The 26348-nt window shown below is 36.0% G+C and overlaps 3 protein-coding genes and 1 long non-coding RNA gene across 7 annotated transcripts in view; 3 read left to right on the forward strand and 1 right to left on the reverse strand.

The window, feature by feature from the left end:
• The window catches only part of ddr2a (discoidin domain receptor tyrosine kinase 2a), a 359575-nt gene that overhangs the window by 121192 nt on the left and 212035 nt on the right, over positions 1-26348 (forward strand). The gene's annotated exons all lie outside the window — the stretch shown is intronic.
• Positions 945-11276, forward strand: slc35d1a (solute carrier family 35 member D1a). The gene is made up of 12 exons (XM_083567666.1): positions 945-1306; positions 2832-2865; positions 2953-3039; positions 4787-4854; positions 5238-5309; positions 5422-5490; positions 6306-6408; positions 6925-7017; positions 8777-8844; positions 8940-9018; positions 9098-9180; positions 9334-11276. The coding sequence occupies exons 1-12, from the start codon at positions 1197-1199 to the stop codon at positions 9440-9442; spliced, it is 975 nt and encodes a 324-aa protein (XP_083423792.1). The 5' UTR covers positions 945-1196; the 3' UTR covers positions 9443-11276.
• On the reverse strand, positions 12857-14382 carry LOC310740820. Of its 3 annotated transcripts, XR_014537741.1 has the most exons (4): positions 14300-14382; positions 13529-13875; positions 13404-13495; positions 12857-13326 (listed from the first exon to the last, which is right to left on the reverse strand). It is a non-coding gene; the product is annotated as an uncharacterized lncRNA (long non-coding RNA). The 3 variants fall into 3 exon arrangements; XR_014537742.1 differs by lacking the exon at positions 14300-14382 and having other exon boundaries at positions 13529-13944; XR_014537743.1 differs by lacking the exon at positions 14300-14382 and having other exon boundaries at positions 12857-13362; positions 13529-13944.
• Positions 14451-23907, forward strand: mier1a (mesoderm induction early response 1a, transcriptional regulator). Of its 2 annotated transcripts, none has more exons than XM_083567470.1 (13): positions 14451-14572; positions 17037-17064; positions 17263-17402; positions 17767-17916; positions 18018-18123; positions 18204-18259; positions 18347-18419; positions 19720-19871; positions 19953-20034; positions 20184-20299; positions 21263-21309; positions 21919-22049; positions 22858-23907. In XM_083567470.1, the coding sequence occupies exons 1-13, from the start codon at positions 14564-14566 to the stop codon at positions 23064-23066; spliced, it is 1299 nt and encodes a 432-aa protein (XP_083423596.1). In that variant the 5' UTR covers positions 14451-14563; the 3' UTR covers positions 23067-23907. The 2 variants fall into 2 exon arrangements, with proteins under 2 accessions (XP_083423596.1, XP_083423597.1); XM_083567471.1 differs by having other exon boundaries at positions 20205-20299.

Here is a 26348-nt window from a genome sequence, read left to right on the forward strand (position 1 = left end):
TTTATTTGTTTATTTGTTTGTTTGTTTGGGTTTTTTTTTTTTTTGCAAGAGGCCAAATCTCAAATGTCTCTCAAACTTTCTGTCTATAAACGCACATTAATTGACATGCGTTGCCACCGAGATGAGGGTGGTTTCCTTTTGAGTATAGTTCCTCTTAAGGTTTCTACCTCTTACTATCTTAGGGGTTTTTTCCTTGCCACTGCTGCCACTTTCTCGCTTAACAGGGATAAACTTATAGGCACTTATAAATTCCAAATGTATAACCTGTGTGAAGCTGCTTTGGGGCAATGTTAAATGGTCCGTACAAATAAAACTAAACTGAATTTAACATACAGCTTAATATTGTATCCTTTGCTAATTGTTAACAAAGTACACTATCTTCTTTTCTTCCTCTTCTTCTTCTTCTTATTATTATTTTAATTTGTACGCGGACAGATCTTAAATGAAGTTTTTCCTTGCCACTCAGAGACAAAGATATAGGTATTAACTTATAAATTAAACATTTTTCATAACCTATTAATCTTTATAAATATGCTTTGGAACAATGTCCATTTTAATACAAATAAAACTGAATTGAATTGAATTGAATTGAATATACAGCTTGATATTGTAACCTCCGCTAGGTGGCGACAGAGTAGTTATTTGTTCATTTATTTATTTATTTGTTGGTTTGCTGCCGAATGCTGGTTCCTCTCAAATTTTAGGGAGTTTTTCCTTGCCACTGTTACCACTGGCTCGCTCATTAGGGATAAACTTATAGGCACTAAACTTATACTTATACTTATTTATACTTATATAAACTTATAAATTAATTGAATTGAATTTTAATTAAATATGTATCCTGATATTGCATTCTCCGCTAGGTGGCGACAGAGTTTACTTTTCAGAATATCTTTTTTTAACGAGTATTATTTTTTTATTTCGCAAGCGGCCGTTGTCTTTCCGACTTCCTGTCTAAGTGCACTATTAATGGTGCAGCACAAGCCCTGTGTGCACTGCTTGGGCGACACGGTTTCCTGATTGCCCGTCACGTGGTACGTGGATCGGTGTGTGTGTGAGGGGGGGGCAAACATGGCGGAAGTGTCGAAACGTCAGCGCGGACAGAAAAAAGGAGCGGCGCGCCGAGTAACGGGATGAGAGGAGGGGGTTAAGACATAGATACAGACAGACAGACAGACAGAAAGCGTCACTTCGGGATGGCGGATGAAACCCTGACGCTGTTAATCAAGCTGCTCGCTGCGGCTTTTTACGGCGTCAGCTCGTTCCTCATAGTTGTGATCAACAAAAGCGTTCTGACCAACTACAGGTAAGGAGACGGACATTTTACCTCGAGATGAAGTGCAGAGAACTTTCAGGTTCAATCCACTTTATAGTGCACTTAATATCATGGCGATACTGTATAACACACTATTTGTAGAAGATACAATGTAGCGGAATTGGGACGTGGAAACGTGTAACTTCTGTATAATTGGCAACAAAGTACCAGAGTGGCAGCAACTTGGCATCGTGGCAGTCGTGGGGGGCAACAAAACTTTGGAATGAAGTGTGACGTTTCTCATTCACAAAAGCTCCATTCATGATCCATTTAAGCGGAAAAAAAAAAAAGCACTGCAGAAGTACAACTCCATGGATTATACAGGTCTTGGTTGTGGAGATGAACTGATCTGCAGGAGCTGCTGGAGGTTTTTACGTCCACTTTAATTCCAGAATAGGTAACTTTGGTGTGTTGGAACCAGGGAAAACACTAAACTACACTTAGGCCAGGAGCTTTCTCCAGGACCAAACTTGGAGAAATGGTGGATGAAACTCAAACCCGTTTCCTCACAATTGGAAGAAATCAAACCCCGTTTATTCTCCTGCAGATTTTCGATCAGTGATTTGTACTTAAGACCATTCAAATCTTGCCATTTTTCCTTAGTCGTTTTTTTTTGCCCTGGATAGTAATTGTGGAAATCATTCTATAAAGCCTACAGCGGAATGGAAATCAATAGAAGACGCATTTGCTTGAAGGTTTCTCTGACATCCTAGAAAACTACATGATATATAAGCTGTGCACGGATACAGTACGGTGCAAACGTTACCATTTTGTTGCTGATTTTATAACGTCTTCCTTCAAGGCATGTGTGTAAACACGGCTATGAGTTGCGACTTCCTCTTTCAAGTCGGCTTCTATCGTCATTCCGTCCATACACAGTGAATACACAGTCAAACGAAACGGCATTGCTCCAGGACCGTGGTGCTAAATCACAAAAGCTTGGTGGTGCTGGGATTCAAACTTGTGACCTTCTGATCCTGAGTCCAATGCTTTAAAAACTAAGCTACCCCCTCCACCACCAGTGTACATGTGCATCATTTAGTGCAAACGAAAAATAACAGAAGGTTTGTGGATCGAACGAATTGTCTGCGTGAATACTACATGATGTAAACGCGAAGTTTTAAAAAACTTCTAGGGAAGAACTGTGGTGGATTCTTCATGATCCTTAGCAGTTGCTCCCTGAGACTATTTTTCTATTATGCAAAGTGTTGTAGGGAAGTTGTAGCTCAGTAGTTAAAGCTCTGGGTTACTGATCAGAAGGTTGAGGTTTTAAGCCCTGGTATCGCCAAGCTGCCACATTGGGGCCCTTGACCCTTTGTGCCCCCCGGGGGGTGCTGTAACATGTCTGACCACAGATTTCTAACATCGCTAGGACACCTTCCTTTTTTCTTTGTGACACAAAATATTCCTTTTATTACTATAATTTACTAGTCTGGATTTAATGTTTCTAAGATTCAAATAGTGCAGTTGGAATGTGTTCTATCTTTTAATTGTATAAAATATTGATTATTTTCAGGTTTCCTTCATCGATATGTCTCGGAATCGGGCAGGTAAGACTCGTTTCCTGTCGTATCACCTTTCCCCTGTCGTTGGTGTTGTGTAGTTAAACATCCTCAGTGTTACTCTATTAATGACAGATGTTGGCCACAGTGCTGGTGCTGTGGTCCGGAAAGGCTCTGCGGGTGATCACCTACCCCGGGTGGGAGTTCAATATCCTCAGCAAGGTGAGCACACATAACACACACTGTTTCAGAGGGATAGCATAAAGCGCAATTGTCAGACTTGCTTCCTAAAAACCATGTGCAAACCAATGAGGAAAAAAGTTGCTTTGTAGAATTTTATTACAAAATAAATAAATGCTTCATATTGGCTGCTCGGGGTTGTATTTTTGGCGTACAGAGCATGCACTTGTTCCCATGTATTTATTACATATCTGAGTCACTGTTCGTGAGATCAGTTATTCCATTTAATAGCAAGTCAATCATAATAATAGGCAAATAAAAGTCAAAATGACAAGTGTTTAATGATCTTAATAGCAAATCATTGGTCAGGAAATGAGCAAGAATGAAAGAATAGTGTAGATCTCTAACTGCTATCACAATTGGGGTTTTATTTATGAGCTTGTTAAAAGGCTTGATGGACCTCATCAGCTATAGCAGATAATATACCAAATAATGTTGAGTGTCAATTTTTTTTCTCAGGACTGTACAGTGTGTGTGTGTATATATGTGTGTGTGTGTGTGTGTGTGTGTGTGTGTGTGTGTGTGTGTGTGTGTGTGTGTGTGTGTGTGTGTGTGTGTGTGTGTGTATATATATATAAAATTAACACAAAGCCTCAAGTAAATAATATTAACAAAATAGTTTTTTCTTAGATGTTTATTTTTTTCGTTATGAAGCCTTTTCTATGCTTCCCTTGTTTGTTTTTAACACCTTGTTTTTATAATCCGAAAGAAAAAGACCAAGTGTTCGTGAGGAACATTGGCAGGTTGAGTTTAGTAGTATGGCAAATAAGATAAGTAAACGTAGGCTCAAAAATCTAGCTAATCCTCTAATCCTCAACACCTAGACACGTGTTAATGAAAAGCCAAAAACGTTTGATTTTTGTAAGGTTTTATTTCCTAAAATACTAATCAAGGTGTACACTTCAACACTGCATTAACCAACATCAACACAACGGCCTTTTTTTCAACATGTCAGAATGAAACAAAACTTCAAACAAGTCGGTAAAAAAAAATTCTTTTGATGGTTCCATTTTCAAAGTGAATTGTACATGTACTGTACTGTAGTGTAAACTCAACAAAAATTGTGAATAACTTGTCAGAAATGTTTCATTTACTACGTTAAATGATTAATACAATAATGAAATAGTTTTACAAACATTTTTTGTGTAATTTATTAGTACCAACTATCAGATTTTTCACTGTTAGTCCGATTCAAAATGAATAGTCGCAATCTATCGAGTGTCAAAGTCGCGAGTATCGAGGTTCCACCGCAAGGCGGGACAGTATTATGTCACAAAGTAGAAGAAAATTTTGTATAAAATGAAATATTCAGAGCTGACTGATTTGGTTCAAGTCTCAGAGTCATTGTCAATTAAAATATAGTGGAGTAAAAAGTACATGTACTGAATCATAAATGCAGTCGGGTAGAGCGTAAAAGCTGCTTATATATCTACTCAGTAAACCTAGAAAGTAGACCAGTAAAGTAAAGAAGTAAACAAAAAGATAAAATCCACTAAAGTAGGGAACCTGATTGGTTAAAAAAATTAAAAAAGAGTTGATTGTTAATAGTTAAAAATGAAGTAAATCATATGATCATCTGATTCATTCACCATACAACCATGATACTGGAACAATACATTTATTTTTTTCCCCCCCAGACCCTGAACTTCTCTGTTAATGCTGTAATTCTGTATTGGTAGAAGATTCTTATTAATAAATTAACAAAATAGTTTTTTTTTTTCTGTTTCAGACCTTCCCTCTACCTCTCCTATATGTAGGCAATCAAGTAACCGGGCTGTTCGGAACAAAAAGGCTAAAGTATGATTTTTCTTTTTTTTTCTTTTTTTTTTTTTTAAATAAAGCTCTTCATATCATATTATAGGAACATTCCCTTTTGGTGTTAGATAAGATCTGCATTGTCTCCAGAATGAAAGCTTCAGCTTTTAGATTTGACTGAAATACGACATTTTTGCTGCAAGTCATCCGAGCCTATTGACTTGTGCACACGTGTGTCATTTAAGACGTACAAACCCAAATATTGTCCATTTTAAAGCAATATTTTAGATCTGGGCTGAAGCAGTATATCTGAAGTATATCTGAATGAGCAATACAATTTGTATTGCATCAGTTTTTTGACACTGTTAAACAATGTTGTAGTGTAGCATTTAATTAATGATTACATTTCATTTCTCCATCTTCAGTCTGCCAATGTTTACAGTGTTGAGGAGGTTTTCCATTCTCTTCACAATGCTTGCTGAGGGACTCTTGTTAAAGTAAGTGAATAAGCACAATGAGTAACGGCAGTACTGTTTCAATAAAGATGTCATGAACATATACATACATGAGATGTTGACGATCATGTTGTTGTTGTTGTTGTTCTTTAAGGAAGACGTTCTCTTGGCCAGTTCAGCTCACTGTATTCACAATGATTTTTGGCGCTTTTGTGGCTGCAAGGTAACAATATTTCAGTTGAAGTTTATATTAACATTAATGACATTTGCCAGACATCCTTATCAAGAACGAATTTCAATGATCTCATTCTTACAACCGAGCAGGTGAGGGGTAGGGGCCTTGCTCAAGAGCCCAGCAGTGGTAGCTTGCTGGTGCTGGGATATAAACTCATGACCTTCTATAACTATACAGTACATGTATTGTTGTATGACTGGTGTAGGTGAGGTGAGGAGTCCTGGGGTGCAGTCCAGAGTTCTGAATCTTCCCAAACGTCTCAATAGGGTTGAGATCAGAGCTCTATAGCAGGAGGTCTTTCACTTTAACCCAAGTGAAGCATATTTTCATGGAGTTTTGCATTGTCTTGCTGGAACAGGTTTGGTTTGGGTCCAAATGTGTGGTAACAGTTTGGAGAAGAGCCACACTTTTCCTGGCAGGAAAAGTCAGGTGTCCCAATTCTTTGTAGTTTATTCAAAAGCTTTTTTTGATTTTGTACTACACTGGGTTTCAGGCATGTTGATATTCGTCTAATAATTTCTCGAAATAATTGTAGGCGAGTGTAACGATGTTGAAGTTATATTGTTGTTAGAACGCTTGAGTTTTATTAGCCCTATACATTTCAGTGATTCAGCAGAATACATTTGCACTCTAGTAGACCATAGTACTGAAAGTGCTCTCGAATCGCTGGACGATAATGCACCTCAAATGCTTTCAGAGATTTAGTTCTGTTTGGCAAGCCCATTTTAATGCTTTGAAAACATCAACTGTGGCTGTGAGCTTTAATTAATGATCCCGTGTTTCCCCACTTCTGTTTTGTCCAGCGCCGATCTGTCCTTTGACCTACATGGCTATGTGTTCATCTTAATGAATGACGTTTTAACTGCTGCTAATGGAGCCTTTGTGAAACAGAAGCTGGACTCTAAGGTGAGATGTTGTGAACGCCCTGGAGGACCAGTGTTGACTACTTGATTGCAGGACTACAGAAAAACTGGAAAAAATAAAAGCTTAAGCTCTAATTGTTGTGTCATGGGAAACAAAATTTACAATCGAAAAAATAAATAAATAAATAAATAAATTTTTCTCTTTATGTAGAACTGTTTTGCATTTAGTTACAAATTCTGAATAAACGATTTTCCAGGGTTACATATACATGACATTTGTAGTCTAAATACTTGATTCTGATTGGCTGACTGTTTGGCTCGAAACTTTGCTTCCATTTATTTGAGCATAAAGCAGTTGTGTACAGTTGTGACAGCTTAAAGAATAAGATGATGTCCTGTTTCAGTAGAAAACTCGATCAGTCAGATGTCCTGCACCACGTATTTATAGTTGGGGAGTGTCAGAAAAAGAGACAGGGATGTAAGAAATGCATTCATGACATCTGTGCCCTGGAATGTGCCATAAATAACTGTGTCTGTTTCCCTGTCTCCCTCTTCTCAGGAGCTGGGAAAGTATGGTCTACTTTATTACAACGCTTTATTTATGATTCTGCCTACACTCCTTTTGGCACATGTCACTGGAGACATGGACAAGGTAAGCATGCCGTGATATAAAGCGAACATTGAGGCGTGTTGATATAAACGGTTTAAAGGTCAAAAGAAACTATTCTCATATAGGACTTTTATAATAACCTGAAATGACTGGATGATGGACATCCATCTCTCATCAACAGGGCTATCTGGCAGCTTCAGTCAGGCCATCTGCTCTCCTGCTCAGAGCTTTATTTTTCAAAGCCGCTTTAGTTTTACACATACGGTCAAACATTTCCTTCAGGACTGTTTTGCTCAAACATTACGAGACGTTCCTAGAAAACTGCACAAAGGCCAAAAACTCCACTGATGAGACATTTTGTTCTGCTTAACTTTTCACGACTAGCGGTTCCATTTCAGGACCTGAAGAACTCATGATGAGTGCTTTATGAATGGCTCATTTAATGCAGCACTGTGTGTTCACAGCAAGGCCTCAGTTTATTCAGCATGCTTTCTCTCAGGGGAGCACGAGCTCCTCATGCACAAAGCTTCCATTATTCCCACTTGGATAAACAGTGTGAATATATTGGGTCATGGAGATTTTAAATGAAAGCAAGGTATTCTGTAATATACTGTTTATTTAAAAAAAAAAATTCGAGTAATCATTACATTAAGATTTTCTTATTTAAAGTTTAGAAACCATCAACTTTGGTTTTAATAATCTGTAATTTTAACAAAGGAATACAAGACGTTGATGTAAATTTGACAGCATATTATAAATTCACATACTTTTTTTTTTTTTTGGTAACGAATTACAACCTTATCGAGCTCATTAATATTTACTTGCCTAATTGATGTTTACTTACTTATTAATGTTTACATACTGAATATTAAGATATAATTTTAAGCCTCACCCTGCAAAAAAATGACGTTGCGCAAAATGATCTTAAATCTAGTTCTATTTATGTAGTAGTTCCTAAAATAAAAATCACAATAAACCAAATATTTGATCAAATAATTACATTTTTCTAAACCCCATGCCTAATTTCGAGCTTCTTGTTCTATTGGCGTATACAGAATTCGCTCATTTTAAGCACACACTCTTGAAAAGTATCAAATGAATTTCTGTAAAATAATAAAAAATTCTAAAAAAAAAAAAATCATATTATAGAAAATGTTTGGATGCATTTAACTCAGCTGCCGATATGTCTGGGCTTTTTATGTTCATTAAGGCATTTGTCTGTGTTTGTGTGTCTAATTTTACTTAAGGATGATGTGAGAATCCGTGGTAGGTGTTGATTATTTGCCTTATTTGAAGCAAATGAATAAATACAAGTATTAGTTACACTGTAAATCTTAAGTTTATAATCGTTCGTTTTAATTATTTGTTGAGCTGTTAATCACAAACCCTCTTTATAATTTTTTTACATGAATAGTCAGTTATATTCATACCTCACCTGCACGTTTTCATCCCAACCAAGCAGCGACATGCCGTTCGGTAGTTTTTATCAGATATGCTTATGGAGCAATAGCAAGATCTTCGCATTACGTCGACGTTTAATTATTCTAATGTGATGTTGAGAAATGTTTGATTTTACTGGGTTTTTTTTTTTTTTTTGGTGCACAAACACAGAAGTGCAAATTAATTCTTAAAAAAACTCTCTTTGGCTTTATATATTTTTTTTTATCTTATTAAAAGCTACTTTTGTCATATTCTTAACACATTTTTGATATTTGGATTACAACTGCAGACGTTTGTAAAAAATAGACTGTATGAAATGTATTCTTTTTTTTTTTTTTTTTCCCCCCTCTGTCCTCTCCAGGCCCTGGAGTATGATGGCTGGTCAGATACACTCTTTGTTGGACAGTTTGTCATGTCTTGCATAATGGGGTAAGATGAGTATAAATAAACAATGATTGAAAAATCAGCATGCAGGTTTACTCTGTATGGACGGTGGTTAATGTTGTTGTGATTGTGTTTTTTAGGTTTATATTGATGTACTCCACGGTGCTCTGCACTCAGTACAACTCCGCATTAACGACTACCATAGTTGGCTGCCTGAAAGTACGCTTATTTTCATATAATTGGGCGACATGGTAGATTTTGTAATTTGCTACTCATCGCTTTTCTTATTTTTTCACAGAATATATTAGTGACTTATATTGGAATGGTGTTTGGAGGGGATTATATCTTCTCCTGGACTAACTTCATAGGTCTGAACATCAGGTACATAACATTTATCGACGCTTTATTTTGACCTGATTGAATGTGTTTAACTGTGCCAGTGTACTAACTGTGTGTGTGTGTGTGTGTGTGTGTGTGTGTGTGTGTGTGTGTGTGTGTGTGTGTGTGTGTGTGTGTGTGTGTGTGTTTCCTCAGTATTGCTGGTAGTCTGGTGTACTCGTACATAACGTTTACAGAGGAACAGAGCAACAAGCAGGGCGAGAGCATCAACAAGCTGGAGGTGAAAGGGAAAGTGGCTGTATGAGCAGCACTTCAGCTCAAGGCTTTGAAGAAACCGGATCATTTAGTGTTGTAACTTCAAGCGACCCAGAATGTGAAGAGCAAAACACGTCAAGACCGACGTACAAACATCGCCAACGAACAAGAAAAGACACGTCAAGCTGCCAAGTTTGGTATGATGTGATTTGCAAAAGATAAAAAAAAAAACATTTATCCTCCAGCTGTAGCTCCCAGAGTTAGTTTCTTCATTTTTTTTATGTATGTTTATGGGAGATCTAGACTGTATTTTTCTTTTGTTTGCTGAACTTGAATTTTTATATTTTCTTATTAAACTAAACAAGATGACTTGTCATTTATGGCAGCATTATGCCATTTTTGTTTTGAATGTGCCATGCTCTTGATATTTTATCTTATGTTTTATGTTAGTAGAAGGCTTTTGATAAGGTTTTTTTTTTCTTTAGTATTAAATGTCTTTGTAGACGTATTTAAGTACCTTTTTTTTGTTGTTGTTGTTTTCACTGTGCAAATTTTCTTCTAAAGTGAACAATGCACTTTAAACAGGTCACAGGTACTTTTTTTTTGGTCAAGATGAACAATGAGGAAACTTCTACTGTAGGTTAGTGAAAACTTGCATTTATGTGATGATAGAAAAAAGAAAAGAAAAAGAAACGATGTATGTCCTACATATGTCAGTGTTAATATCAATGGTACTTTTTGACCAAGTCAAAATGAGAAGTTCAGTCAGTGCTATCTAGATGTCATACATCTGGAATCCTCTGTAATTTGGCTGTATCCAGTCTGTATATTTTTTTGCCTGCATATAAGACACATAGACATTAAAGCATTTATCACAAAGTTGAATTTTTCTTTCCTCAATGAATGCTCAGTTTTCCATCTGAAGTATGTTACAGTTAGAGGTCTTAGTTATTAATGGTTTACTTTTTGGTTATGGGTATTTTTTCAAGAGCCTCACAGAACACTGAAAACATTGAGACATGGACACAGCTTGTATTTACCCATTGTATTTTTTTCATTAGGTACAGTTTGTTTGTTTTCTTGTTTTTTTTGTATTTTGTTTATAGGAACAAAGAGCTCAGTGATTGTAGCAATGCAAAAACGGGCTTGAATGTGTTATTAAAATACCTCACTTTTTCCGTTGGTTGGATACATTTTTTTCTTCTAGATTTTCTGTTGTTTTTACTAAAGTAACAAATATCCTAAAACTAATTTTGCAAATGCTTTTCACCCTCCTTTTTACAGTGTTACATGCTCATTTATGGTCTGATAATTTCAGGTCCAATATGCCCTGTTATTTTGAGATCAGATCGTTTTATGTACGACTATAACTGGTGAGTAGTTTTGCCAAATCCAACAACTGGTAATTTTAGTCCTGATTATCTACATCCCATGTTGCTTGTTCATTTAAGGCCTAATAATTGTCCATTGTCTTCCATAAGTCCATATTCAGGGTATGAGCATGAGTTCTTTTTGGGGTTATTTGGTCTATTTGCCTGCCTATAGTTGGATTGAATATGTTGAAAAGCTTTGCGATGTGAATGAGGGAGTCCTGTGCCAGGTTTACTCCTGCCTCATTCCCTGCATTCTTGGGATCAGTGCCGGCTCCACTGCATCCAGGGTACAGTGCTTCCTAGAGATGGATGACTGGTGTTATTTTGAGTGTAATTTTTTTCATTGAGTTCCAATATTTTAATGTGACATTATGCTCAATGTTTTGTTAATATTCAGATTATCCTGAGGCCATCTCACCTTCATGCTTCATCAAGGAAAAATAATGTATTGTACTCCTATTTAAAAGAAACGTGTATTTTCTATTATTAATAATAAATTTTTTACACATACAGTGAGGAAAATAAGTATTTGAACAACCTGCTATTTTGCAAGTTCTCCCACTTAGAAATCATGGAGGGGTCTGAAATTGTCATCGTAGGTGCATGTCCACTGTGAGAGACATAATCTAAAAAAAAAAAAATCCAGAAATCACAATGTATGATTTTTTTTAACTATTTATTTGTATGATACAGCTGCAAATAAGTATTTGAACACCTGAGAAAGTCAATGTTAATATTTGGTACAGTAGCCTTTGTTTGCAATTACAGAGGTCAAACGTTTCCTGTAGTTTTTTACCAGGTTTGCACACACTGCAGGAGGGATTTTGGCCCACTCCTCCACACAGATCTTCTCTAGATCAGTCAGGTTTCTGGCCTGTCGCTGAGAAACACGGAGGTTGAGCTTCGTCCAAAGATTCTCTATTGGGTTTAGGTCTGGAGACTGGCTAGACCACGCCAGAACCTTGATATGCTTCTTACAGAGCCACACCTTGGTTATCCTGGCTGTGTGCTTCAGGTCATTGTCATGTTGGAAGACCCAGCCTCGACCCATCTTAAATGCTCTAACTGAGGGAAGGAGGTTGTTCCCCAAAATCTCGCAATACATGGCCCTGGTCATCCTCTCTTTAATACAGTGCAGTCGCCCTGTCCCATGTGCAGAAAAACACCCCCAAAGCATGATGCTACCACCCCCATGCTTCACAGTAGCGATGGTGTTCTTGAAATGGTACTCATCATTATTCTTCCTCCAAACACGTTTAGTGGAATTATGACCCAAAAGTTCTATTTTGGTCTCATCTGACCACAGGACTTTCTCCCATGACTCCTCTGGATCATCCAAATGGTCATTGGCAAACTTAAGACGTGCCTGGACATGATTTCAAACCATGACGTCTTAGTGTATTACCAACAGTAACCTTGGAAACGGTGGTCCCAGCTCTTTTTAGGTCATTGACCAGCTCCTCCTGTGTAGTCCTGGGCTAATTTCTCACCTTCCTTAGGATCATTGAGACCCCACGAGGTGAGATCTTGCATGGAGCCCCAGTCCGAGGGAGATTGACAGTCATGTTTAGCTTCTTCCATTTTCTAATGATTGCTCCAACAGTGAACCTTTTTTTCACCAAGCTGCTTGGCAATTTCCCTGTAGCCCTTTCCAGCCTTGTGGAGGTGTACAATTTTGTCTCTAGTGTCTTTGGACAGCTCTTTGGTCTTGGCCATGTTAGTAGTTGGATTCTTACTGATTGTATGGGGTGGACAGGTGTCTTTATGCAGCTAACGACCTCAAACAGGTGCATCTAATTTAGGATAATAAATGTAGTGGAGGTGGACATTTTAAAGGCAAACTAACAGGTCTTTGAGGGTCAGAATTCTAGCTGTTAGACAGGTGTTCAAATACTTATTTGCAGCTGTATCATACAAATAAATAGTTTAAAAATCATATATTGTGATTTCTGGATTTTTTTTTTTTAGATTATGTCTCTCACAGTGGACATGCACCTACGATGACAATTTCAGACCCCTCCATGATTTCTAAGTGGGAGAACTTGCAAAATAGCAGGGTGTTCAAATACTTATTTTCCGCACTGTATTTTCATCCGGGATTCCCTTTGTAAATCAGCCTTGTTTTAGAATAATTGTTTTTGTTTAAATATAATACAAAAGGGTGATATACAGCAATATTTCTACTACTACAACTACTTAACAACAACAAATATACATTACAAGACATTAATCTCTGGGTTAAACAGCAGGATATATACAGCAATATTCCTACTGTTACAATTACTTTTTTAGATTAGACTACTACAATTAATACAACAACTACAAAACAATTAACAACTACAGAAACATCAACTACAACAAACCCTACCACAGCAAATACAACTACAGTAACAAATACAACACCTATTACAACTACAGTAGCAACTACCTACTACAAAAACAACTTCTACTACAAAACCATCAACAAAACCTACCAAAGCAAATTCTACGACTACTACAGCAGCTACAGTAACAACTACAACACCTATTACAACAACTACTACAAAAACAACTACAACACCTATTACAACAACTACCACAAAAACAACTACAACACCTATTACAACTACTAAAAAACAACTTCTGCAAATACAACACCTATTACAACAACTACTACAAAAACAATACTTTCTACAACTACAGTAACAACTGCACCACTTATAATACAACTACACTAACAACTACAACACCTATTACAACAACTACGGTAACAACTACAACACCTATTACAACTACTACAAAAACAATAACTTCTTCAACTACAGTAACAATTACATCTATTACAACAACTACAGTAACACCTATTACAACTACTGCATAAACAATAACTTATTCAATTACAGTAACAATTACAACACCTATTAGGACAACTACTACAAAAACAATACTTTCTATAACTACAGTAACAACTACAACACTTATACAACACATATTACAACTACTACAAAAACAATAACTTATTCAACTACAGTAACAACTACATATATTACAACAACTACAGTAACAACTACAACACCTATTACAACTACTACAAAAACAATAACGTATTCAACTACAGTAACAATTACATCTATTACAACAACTACAGTACCACATTACAACTACTACAAAAACAATAACTTATTCAACTACAGTAACAATTACATCTATTACAACAACTACAGTAACACATTACAACTACAACAAAAACAATAACTTATTTAACTACAGTAACAATTACATCTATTACAACAACTACAGTAACACATTACAACTACTACAAAAACAATAACTTATTCAACTACAGTAACAATTACATCTATTACAACAACTACAGTAACACATATTACAACTACAACAAAAACAATAACTTATTTAGCTACAGTAACAACTACATATATTACAACAACTACAGTAACAACTACAACACATATTACAACTACTACAAAAACTAACTTATTCAACTACAGTAACAACTACACCACTTATAACTACAACTACAGTAACAACTTCACCACTTATAACTACAACTACAGTAACTACTACAAAAACATAAACTACTACAACAAAAACTACAACAACCACAATACCTATTACAAAAACATTCTTCCACAGCAACGACGACTACTACTACTACTAATAATTTGTTATTGACTTTATTTTGTCAGACGGGACTTTTATGTTGAACGGAAAAACAAGCACTTCCGCGTGCGCGCGCGCTGCCCGTGCTACTTGCTGAGGCTTGTTGCCGCCTTCCCAGGTTCCCACTGTAATCAATAATGGCAGAGGTAAGAGAGAAAATCACGCTCATCAATAAACACTTATATATAAAACACCCCGGGGCTGCAGAATCGACGTTTCCCGGTGCTTCGGAGCAACAAAACCCCCTTTCTGCGTTTGCTGGTTTTTCTCTGAGTGAACCCACTTTCACTCGTAAGGCCAGCGCTACTCCGTGTGTTAGCTGTCCTAGCAAACTTTCCCCCTCCTGTTAGCCGGAGAGCGCGCAGGAGAGCCCATGAGCACTAGTGTACTGCGTAGTAGGCTGGAGTAGAGCTCTAAGACCGGTGCGTACTAATTACTCTAGTGTACTAGTTTTTGTGTTTAGTGCGCACTTCTCAGTTTAAAAAAAAAATCCCGCTAATACTGAAAGAGGCTCTACTCGGGTTAGCCTGCTAACTCTGTGAAATACAGAAGATTATATCAAACCTGTTGCGCTGGATGTGTTATTTAATCCGTATTTATTTTCTTAGTGAATTTAGTTGTAAATATTGGTTTTAAAAACTCAAATCAGGAGCATTAGGATGTATGTGTTCGGATATCTGTAGTGTTAGCCGCTAGTTTTAGTGTTGGGACTGTAGCCATTATGTCTCTCTCTCTCTCTCTCTCTCTCTCTCTCTCTCTCTCTATATATATATATATATATATATATGTATGTATATATATGTATATATATATATATATGTATATATATATATATATATATATATATATATATATAATAGAAACGTAACACGGATAAGAAAAAAAAATTAACTACTTGTTAGCAGAGAAACTAAAATTACTTTGTAGATTTCTGCGTGTCAATCCGTATCATATATTCGTATCAGACTCGTGTATATAATCCAGGTGCGTTCACACTCGCATCGGATTTTTTTTTTGTTTGTTTTTGAGTATCTAATCCCAAATGGTTGCACAATAAGGATTCATTTTTGAATCCCAACCCAATTAGGATTAGACAGCAGTCTGATCTCATTTCAATAAGCGGTTTATCGGTAAGTTAAACGTGCTTCATCCGTGTTGACACCATGATGTCAGATTCATATTATAAAATTATTGATCATTTATAAAACTAGAAAAGAGTGCGTTCAACACTATACTTTATGTTGTAAAATGTTAATTATTTTAATAGATAAAATTCCACCTTGACCTGCCGAAACCCGGGATCGAACCAGGGACCTTTAGATCTTCAGTCTAACGCTCTCCCAACTGAGCTATTTCGGCTCTAAGGTTCATTTTGCTTTTGATGAATCAACAATACATGGATTGATAGCTAGTGGACCACGTGACCAAAACTAAAACAGACAATCATTATACAGGATGTTTATTAAGTATGCAGTGGGTTATTTATTTATTTATGCAATAAACAACAGGATTTATTACTTACTACACTTGTCATGAAGGAAAACTAATTTAACTTATAATTATTTTTTTAATTCCCACATGGTTAAATGCCATCCTGGTTTACTTTCACAGGTATTACAGAATAGTTATTTGTTTATTTTTTTATTTATTTTTTTTACTATATATATATATATATATATATATATATATATATATATATATATATATATATATATATATATATATATATATATATATATATATATATATACACACATACATACATATACAAACACACTTTTGAGGCAGGTATTAACCTCAATAGATATAAAGCATTATTCCTACTACTATTACTGCCAATAATAATAAGGTGATTTATTTATTTCTCTTATAAGACATAATCTTTTTTATTCCCCACTACACTTGTCATTAAGGACATTTGTTTTGTACTTATATTAATGGTAATAATAGTAACAACAATAATAATTGTACACATACTTAAATGTCTATCATGGTTTGCTTTTTGTAGATCACAGCCTAATTACAGAATAATAATTTTTATTTAAATATATACATGACAAGACCTTTACATCAGGAGATATAAAATATTATTTCTACTGCTACTGCTGGATTTGTACGCTCTACACTCCTACACTATATGGACTAAATGTTAGTGGACATCTGATTATCATACCCAAAGCAGACAGTTAAAATATTATATAAAATATTAAGCATTACTAATAAATATGCAGTAGGTGTTTTGTTTATTTTTGTAATCAAACATTGTGTTTACTTACTTCCTTAATACACTTGCCATAAAGGAAAAATACTTTTTGTCTTGTACTCATATGTGTGTGTATATATGTATGTATGTATGTGTATATATATATATGTATATATATATATATATATATATATATATAAAAATGACAAGACCTTTAGCTTCACCTTAGGTATTTACCACTGGAGATGTAAAGCATTAATTCTACTACTACCATTAACAACAAGAATTTGGAGGTTTGGTGTACAATACTGCCACCGTATGGACAAAAAACGTATTTCCACCATGCTAGATGTTATAGTTACAGTGCTGCTGTGAAATAACAGTTTTTGGGGTTTCTTCTTTTTCAGCTCTCCATAAGTGGAGCGAGTACCAAAGGTAACATTCTACAATCCATATTATTTACACTAATCAGGCAAATTATTTGATATGCCTTCATTAAGATTTAAAAGCTCTTGATGACTAAAGCCACTCTGTTTAACAGGTAGTAATAAGATAATATATTTATTATACCATTAGATGTTTTATATTAAATTCAGTTCAAAAGCAGTTAGTGTTTTGGCGAATATGTTTCAGATGTGCAGAATGAGGACAGGGATTTCGAGCCCACTGCAGAAATGCTGGTGCATGACTTCGATGATGAGCAGACGATGGAAGAGGAGGAGAAGCTGCAAGGAGAGACTAACTTCAGCAATGAGATAGACGACCTCACTCGAGTAAGTTACAGCTTTTAATAGGTGTGCGATCATAAATCTGATTGCGATGTAGATTTTTTTTTGTGTTTGACCGCTTTTGCATTTCTGAGCAGGAAGTATGACTGTGAACATTGACGTGTGGAACTTCTGTAATGCTTTAAGAAAGAGAAGGTTTAAGGGATTATTTCAGATTTTTATAAACTAGACTGCTGTTAGAACAGTGGGATCCACGTCATACTATTAAACCACTCATATATTTTAAAATATATTTCAATAATCACTTTTTGCCCCTTTGGAGGACTGTGAGAAGTCATTCTGCTATTTTAATGACATCATTCTGATTTGTGTATTTACCTTCCTCCTGTATGTAACTTGTTTGTCTCAGGAAGGAGAAATGCCCCTTCATGAACTATTAAAAATGTATGGGTATGGTGTGGCAGAACCGGCAGATTCAGAGGATGAAGGACCTGAAGAACAGGATGCTTCAGAGAATGTCCAGAGCAGCAGTGCCCATGTAAACATTAAGACAAAGAAGGTTAATAAAAAAAGAAAAAGAAAGAAAGAAACAGAATCTAAATGAAGCATTTTGACTCCATGTGAAAATTGTCACCACACTCTTCTGTGTGCTTGTTTAAGGAGGAAAACGAGAACGGGAGATCGTCCAGCGAGGCGTCTCCTGGCCAAAGCAGGACACCCAGCACTGCTCAGCTTCTCTGCTCTGAACCATCCAGCTACTTTGATGGTATTTATTGCTTACATTTGACGTCTCTGAATTGAACACTTGACACTACACAGATTTGTTGGTTCATTTGTGATTAATAGGTGATGCTGACGAATCTGAGGATGAAGATTATATTCCATCTGAAGAGTGGAAGAAGGTGAAAGGTTTAAACTTCCTAAACGTACAATTGAATATTTGAGTATTAATCATGCAAATGAAATATGATTATTTTTGGGGTAAACAGGAAGTGAAGGTTGGGCCAATGTACCAGGCTGAGACTCCGATTGAGCTGTGCAAATATAAAGACAATGAAAAAGGTAAGAGAGAAGTAGGACGCTAAACCGTTTAATATTACTATTTGAAGAATTTCATCTTGAATATGGACAATATTGTTTCTCATGGTAACATTCATCTCAAGAAGAAAAGGCGGACATCCTGACATTCATTTTGAGATTAATTCGAAGTTATTACATGGCTGTAATACATTTTTATTAATCTTATAGAGTGACAATACAATGACTGAGATTTTACTATTAATAAGATTTATCTATTATCTAATCATTTAATTTAATACTAATTAATTAATTAGTATTTAACTAAAATGTAAGGGCAGGACATCATGCTCCTCCAACAATTTATTTTTTGCTATTAATAAAAGATGCTCTATATTTCCTGGTCATAAGTACAGTATGTGATTTTGGAGCATTGCATTCTACATTTAGTCCCAATGTGCTCTTATAATTCCCTCCACTCTTCTGGGAAAATGCGTCTACCGTATTTTCCGGACTATAAGCCGCTACTTCGTACCCACTCTTTGATCCCCGCGGCTTGAACAATGAAGCGGCAAATTTTTGCATTTTTCCTGGGTTTTTCTGGTTTCACAAACTTCAAGCCGGCAAAAATCTGAACCCCCATAACATTAGACCAATGAAATTGCAGAACGGGTTCAGGTGAACCAATGGAACTCTTTATATTAAATCAGATGCACTCCCACTGAATCGGGCCGCACCACATCATAAATATGGATGAGGTTCCTCTGACGTTTGATCTGCCGCTCACTCGGACTGTCTACAGGAAATGTGAATCATTCGTCACGCTGAAAACAACCGGGCATGAAAAAACGCACTTCACCAGTGTTCTGAGCTGCACGGCATCGGGAGAAAAGACGACGATGCCAAAAGATAAACTCTCGAGAGAAATAGTTGTGAAAGGAAGGAGGAAGATAGTGAACAATGACTTTCTTGGTAGGCTACTGTTTAAATACAAGCCGTGTTACAGACACTGTCTTTCATTAAAGCCTGTGTAAAGTTAATTAGTTTCAGTGTAGGAACCTGCAGCTTATAGACAGGTGCAGCGTATTTATGTTCAAAATAAAAATCTTTGTAAAATTCAGTGGGTGCGGCTTATATTTGGGTGCGCTTAATAGTCCGGAAATTACGGTATGTTACGCGGCAACCACGTAAATCCCAGTGAACGAGCTGTTCCTGTAGACCAGTCAGATTTGGGAATTTAATATTTATTTCAAATGTATTTATATACATTGTACGTTGCTATGCTACGACAATTTCTTTTCTGCATACCAGAAAACTTTCCTATCACACTTTTTTACAATGCTAGTATACGAGAATGAGGATCAGCTTCTATGGAATCCAGAGCTGCTGCCAGAAAACGAAGTGGTTGAATTCTTATCTGAAGCTTCCAAGCGGGTCGGAGAGCAGACTGAAGAGAACGCTGTCCCAGAGATGCCTCCAATCAAAGACAACGAGGAGGTGACATTATGAGCATCAGATGTTATATAAAGTTGTTTGTCCAGATGCTCTGTTACTGAAACCATTGTTTATGCTTTACAGGCTCTGTACGAGTTGATAAAATGCAATTATAATAAAGAAGAAGCTTTGAAAAGGCTGAAGTTTAATCCCAAGTCTGTAAAAGGTAAGCATCTGATTTGTTTTTAATTTCACGTGCGGAAGTGAAATAGTTCAGAGTTAAAGACGTTAATCTGGACAGCTGTATTAGAGGGTCTGTTTCCACATCACTTGTTATGTCAGTGAAAGTACTAACATTGCTCATGTGCTTTTAAGAACAACTCCATTTCACTTCAGATGAGCTGCCAGCGTGGACCGAGGAGGAAAGACGTGAATTTGAAGAATGGGATGGAGTATATGAGAACGATTTTAACTCCATGCAAGCCGATAAGGTGAATATGCAAAGGCATTATACCGCTGAGAAACATTAATGCAAATTCAGAGCTGCATGTTGGCACAGTGGGTGGCGCTGACACTTCACAGCTTCAGGGTTCCCGGGTTCAATCCTGAGCTCAGGTTACTGTTCCTTTGGTGGTTCTCTGGTTTCATCCTAACTTCCAGAAACATGCCGTTAGGAAGTCTAAATAGTCCCTAGTCGTAAATGTGTGTGTGAATGATACCCTGCAATGGGCTGGCATGTTTCAACAAGTAATGAATCATAGAAGGTGATAGAATATTGTATGCCAAACTATGTTAAAGCGGCTTTGGGATTTTATCTTCTAACATATAAGAAACAACCAACTGGACAAATTCTGTAGAAAACCACAACAGTGTATTTGAGAGGATTTATTTAGGATAGATGGACTGATTTATTGATTTTATTGATCCTGTTAAGCAAATATTGCATAACAGCAGCAGGTTATACAAACAGTAGAAAAAAAAATAAATAAATAATTGTAAATTAAATAATAATCGTAATTTATATAAATAATACAATATTGCAGATGTTACATGGAGTGCAAACTGTCAATTTAAAAAGGAAAAAAGGAAATGTGCAAATTGTCAGTGAACGTGTGCGTAAAATATAATAACAGTGAATAATTACAAACGCATATGATACTGCTATTAAAGCTACTGCAACAGGCTGCCGCTCTCACAGCACCATTACTGGATCAACTTGATTGGTACAAGACGATACACCGAAAATGTTTTATTTGATCACATATAAAAAAAAAAAATGGTTTGTTTAACTGCTTGATGCTCAGTATAGTAAGTATTATGATATTTAAAATGTATAAAAAAATGTAGTTGTAGACAAATTTACAAGAATTTTGCTTCTTTGTTAAACCATTTCCAGGTCTGTTTGCTGTATTTGGTATAATAATGTTCACACTGTTATCATTTCTGTATTACAGCATTTTAAATTGTGGAGGAGAAAACCTGATCTTCACTCTAGTGTCACGTAAGTCACCCTTCTGTATTATGTAAACAAAAAACACCTTTTACTAATATAGCGATTAGTCAATAAATACAAATGAATAATAAATATGAGTAAACTGTAAAAGACTAATATGATATAAACGAATTATTCTCAGTCAAATAAGAGGCTGCAGTATTTCTCTCGAGTTTGGGTTTTGAAATACAATTATATATATATTTTTGTTCAACAATTAAAATGACTTTAAACGATTTTATTCACTTGTTTTTCATTGAAAGAACTTTGATCTCCTCTGTTTCTGTATAAGATCGCTTTTCCATTTCTTTCCATGTGCAGTCATTTTATTTGATACGTTTAAATGTATAGAAGTATATGTTTTACACATTAAAAATACAGTAGTGTTCAACTGTCAGCTCCATTATAATAAAGCAAACTGGAACTCATCTAATTGTAAGAAACATATAAACACAATATATATATATATATAATATAATTTTTAAAAATTGATAACACTATAGATGGTTTATACAATTGCTAATGTGCGTGTGTGTGTTTGTTTGTGTGTGTGTGTGTGTGTGTGTGTGTGTGTGTGTGTGTGTGTGTGTGTGTGTGTGTGTGTGTGTGTGTGTTTAGGGTTTCCACAGAGCAGATGTTGCCTGAGATGAAGAACACCGAGGCCAGACAAGCAGCCACGGCTCCTACAGGAACGTCCAACTGTAGCAGACAGCAATCAGATAATGAACCCAGCAGCACAACTCACAATGGTTAGGCTGATGGTCTTCTTTTTTATATATATATATATATATATATATATATATATATATATATATATATATATATATATATATATATATATATATATATATACCACAGTTCTAACAAATTCTTGATTCTGATTGGACAGAAGGTGTTGATCAACGTTCTGTAACAGAAGCTCTGACAGTAAGGCAGATCTCAGGTTTATCTGTATACATGTGCTTATTTAGATTCATTGTCATTGACACTTTCTAGCTGAACGAAGAAAAAGTATAATCGCTGATTTAGTGGCGTCTTTCGGAAGGGACCTGTTATTTTACATTGACATTTTATAACATCTGGGCTTTGTAATGTTCAACAAGATTTCTCCCACTGGAAAGTGTTCAGGACTGAGAACTCTTTACTGTTCAAATGTAACGAGCAGGTGTTAAAAAAATCTTTTTTTGGAGAGAGGAAAAGACAGGCTGGGAAGGGAATGTTAGGAAACACATTAGGTTTTTATTAAAGGTTTATTAAAGTTTTTTTCATTAATAAAATATTTGTAGTGTTGCCAAATTGGTGCAGTGTAAGAGGAAAAAAAAACACTGAGAAAACCTCTCGCTTTCTTTCTGACGTGTGATCCAATTCAATGAATTTTTAAATTGTATAAAATTTATATATAAAATTGTAAGTAAGTAAATACTCCCTGAGATTTCATGAGGAAGAAACCTTGAGAAGAACCAGACTGGAAAGCGAACCCCACCCTCATCTGGTTGGCACTGAATATCCATTCATTACAGTTTTACCTCATTAGTTAGTTTTGTATCCATACTACAGGTGCAGATTCTCTATCTGTCGAGCCGACGTCTTCATGTGGCTCAGATCGAACCCCATCAGACACACAGGTTCCTTCCAGCCCCGATCCTAAGTGCAGCAGCTCAAACACGGACGCCGTTAGACGCCAGAGGGAGGACGAGGACGAGGAGGAGCGAGTGGTGAAGAAGCCGAAGACCGAGATGGAGTTTCTCACGGCAACAGCAGTTTAAAACGTTCACTGACCAAGCAGATGTTCCAGATGAATTTTAGCTGCATTTCAGGGATTTATTTGAAGACGCTCTCGGATGCTGTTCTAATCAAATTCATACCCCAAAGCAAGATGCATTAAGCAACCCAAAGTTTCACGCAAGCTGTCTTTGTATCGATTGTTTACTCTGTAGGCACAGGATTTAATATACCAGAGGAGCTTTCATATTTATCATGCTAATCTAGACAGATAGGAAATTTCTCGTCGGTGATATTAGTGGCCAGTGGTGTTGCAGATATTTCATACCTGATTCCTTTTATTCTTCTTACATAATAGTGTTTGTTTGTTTGTTTTTTAATTACAGTCAACAAGCAAAAACGCCATCACCCAAAACACGACGCATTCCACTACAAGATATTCGACTCTGTAGTGATCTTTTTCCACATGAACAGTAATTGGGGAACTTCCTTTTTCATATTATTCCAAAAAAAGGTCTTTGTAAGAAAATTTGTGCTTATTTTTGTATTTGATAGCTATTTATATTTTGTATACGGTTCTGGTAGAGCACATGCTTCAAGGGGAAAAGTGAGACTGAATATTGACTATTTATTTCTGTATCTGTGTCAACACTATTACACCGTCCTTTCAGCCTTACACTGTTTTTCTAAAGTTTATACACCGATTTCATGACATCCGAAGGATCTTAAAAATGTTTTTCTTTTTCTTTATGGTTGTAAGTGGTATATTTGACCATTGTGCTATGAAATGAAAGCCTACTAAATTGTTTTCTATTTTTTCTCACTTTTCCTTTTTTCTTACATTTCATGTGTGGCTATTTTTAAAAATTAAAGTTCTAAATTATTTCTCTGTCGTTATTTACATCTTTTGATTTACATCAAAGGGGGAGAAACGTGACCTTGAATGACTTTTGCAAGTCAAGTGTCAAGGAATCTTTAATTGTCATTTCAACCATATATAACTGACGCAGTACACAGTGAAATAAGATGTTTCTCCAGAACCATGGTGCTACAAAAAAAAATGATCTACATCTCACAACATCCAGCTAAGGACTAAAGTAAGTCCTAGCTACATTTAGTGCAAACAGTGCACGCAAATTGGATTCTCTTGGCATGTGTGTGAGATGACTCAACAGTTTGGCTCTTGCTGTTCTAAAGGCCGTCTTGTCTCCTACTATGAAGGCAGAGTCTCCAGACTTTAGTAGGGCACACACCTCCACGGCTTCTGGCTGGGGCGTATGTGATGATCTTGGAGATGGTCAAGACATCAATGCATTGCCAATTTAGCTGGTCACTGATGATATGTGGGTAAAGTCGCCTTTGGTTACAGCCTCCCTTAACATGTCCCAGACAGTGCATTCAAAGCAGTCCTGAAGAGCAGAACTGGCTCTTGCTGGCTAGGTTCTCACCTGCTTTCGAACTGCTCTTGAATTGTTTAATAGGTGGGTTTAAAAACGTCAGAATGATGCTCATTGTACATTCAGCCTTAAAAATCGAATGATATCATTATAAATAAAAAAGAAGCTAATACTGAAGGATAAACTGGGTTTGGAGGAGAGTCTACCAAAAGAATGCCACCCACCCAATAGTCACCTTGAAATCAAGCCTACTTTTTGTAGCACAGATGTCATTTTATGCAAATGAATTGACAATAATAATGAGACAAGAAAAAGAAGGAGAATAAGAAGTAGAGAAGATGAAAAAATATAAATGCATTATTTATCGTCTTTGTGTAAAATGTTGATACATTTTACAACCACTAGGTGTCAGTGTTACACTTTAAAAAAAAAAAAAGAAAGAAAGAAAAAAGGCCATATGGCGGTCCTTCTGTTTCAACAACTCTGCTGACTATTAAAATTATATTTTATGTGTAACTGGTGGCTCAGAACCCAGTTAAATATAATTATATATACATGTACATCAGGGGCAACTCGTATCAGCTAGTGATGAGCAAATAAAAGAAGAAGTGAAGGCTCAGTGGTTAAGATGCTCGAAAGGTTATTAGCTCAAATTCCAGCACCATCATCCTGCCACCGATGGGCCCTTGAGCAAGGCCCTTAGCTCTGACTTCCTCAGTTGTAAGTCACTTTGTATAAGAGCGTCTGTAATAATTTAAATGCTAATGTTAACGCTAACCTGGTTATGATTAGTTAGATAGCTAGTTAGCAGACAACACATTAAATTAATTCAGCAAAATCGACTGTAATAGGCAAGAAAATTTACTCCTGTGTTGTGCTATGCAGCCTGTAACTTACATTCCGATTGAAATATTGACTTAAACACCTGTTATAAACTCCTAAAATTGATGATTCAAATGAAATTTCATTCCTCCGCATTAGAGTGTCTCAGTCTTCAGCCCCTTTATATTGCAATTCATATCTGGAATATTCAACTCAGACAGCTAACAAAGTTGTAATGCCAACTTACTTACCGACCGGAGATATACTGATAATGTTTGCATAATAATAATGCATAAAAGTATCCAGTCTAATTTGCATATTCACAGGACCATTATAATTATTTGCATAGAGATACACTCAAAAATATGACTCCAGTAAAAGTAAAAGTGCTCCCTTTAAACATCCACTTGCGTACAAGTACAAAAGTATTGGCCTTTAGATGTACTTAAGTATCCAAACTACTATGATTTATTATGGCTATAATGTTCCTATTATCATTTGTGTCACAAGATTCTTATCTTGATCAACGAAGTATATGTGAAAAGATAATTTTGATGTTTGGTTAAACAAGTTGAGAGAACATAAATTGTAACACATTCTGTGCCGCATTGATGAGGATGGGTTCCTTCCTGAGTCTGGTTCCTCTCAAGGTTTCTTCCTTATGCTATCTCAGGGAGTTAACCTTGCCACAGTCACCACCAGCTCACTCATTAGGGACAAACTTACACTCATTCTGATTCATTTCTTCTGTGTAAAGCTGCTTTAAAACAATGTCCATCTACAAATAAAAATGAATTAAATTGAATTGAACCAGCCAATTAACTAACCACTAGTGTAGTTTCATTGTTTAAAATCAACTTAATCAAGTTTTTCCATCCGTTTTCTATTAGATTTATTATGTGAAATCAGTCGTTCCATTTTCAATTACGAGTGGATAAAAAATTTAACTGGTCAAACACGCAGCAAGCAAACCAATCAGTGTAGAGCGCATACTCTGTTTTCAACTTATTTGCCACCTGGTGGTGTATAATTAGCACAAACATACAGTTTAGCATCAGTTTACTCTTAGTGCACCAGTCTATTAATAGAATGATATTAATGAGTCGA

This window comes from Silurus aristotelis, assembly GCF_946808225.1.
Source record: "Silurus aristotelis genome assembly, chromosome: 2".
Classification (NCBI taxonomy): Eukaryota; Metazoa; Chordata; class Actinopteri; order Siluriformes; family Siluridae; genus Silurus; species Silurus aristotelis.

Bases quoted from the DNA above. Each gene is read 5' to 3' on its own strand.
- slc35d1a (XM_083567666.1), top strand. From the start codon at position 1,197: ATGGCGGATGAAACCCTGACGCTGTTAATCAAGCTGCTCGCTGCGGCT. The intron at 1,307-2,831 runs GTAAGGAGACGG...GATTATTTTCAG, and splicing joins AGCGTTCTGACCAACTACAG to GTTTCCTTCATCGATATGTC. The intron at 5,491-6,305 runs GTAACAATATTT...TGTTTTGTCCAG, and splicing joins GGCGCTTTTGTGGCTGCAAG to CGCCGATCTGTCCTTTGACC.
- mier1a (XM_083567470.1), top strand. The intron at 17,065-17,262 runs GTAACATTCTAC...AATATGTTTCAG, and splicing joins AAGTGGAGCGAGTACCAAAG to ATGTGCAGAATGAGGACAGG. The intron at 18,420-19,719 runs GTAAGAGAGAAG...TTACAATGCTAG, and splicing joins ATATAAAGACAATGAAAAAG to TATACGAGAATGAGGATCAG.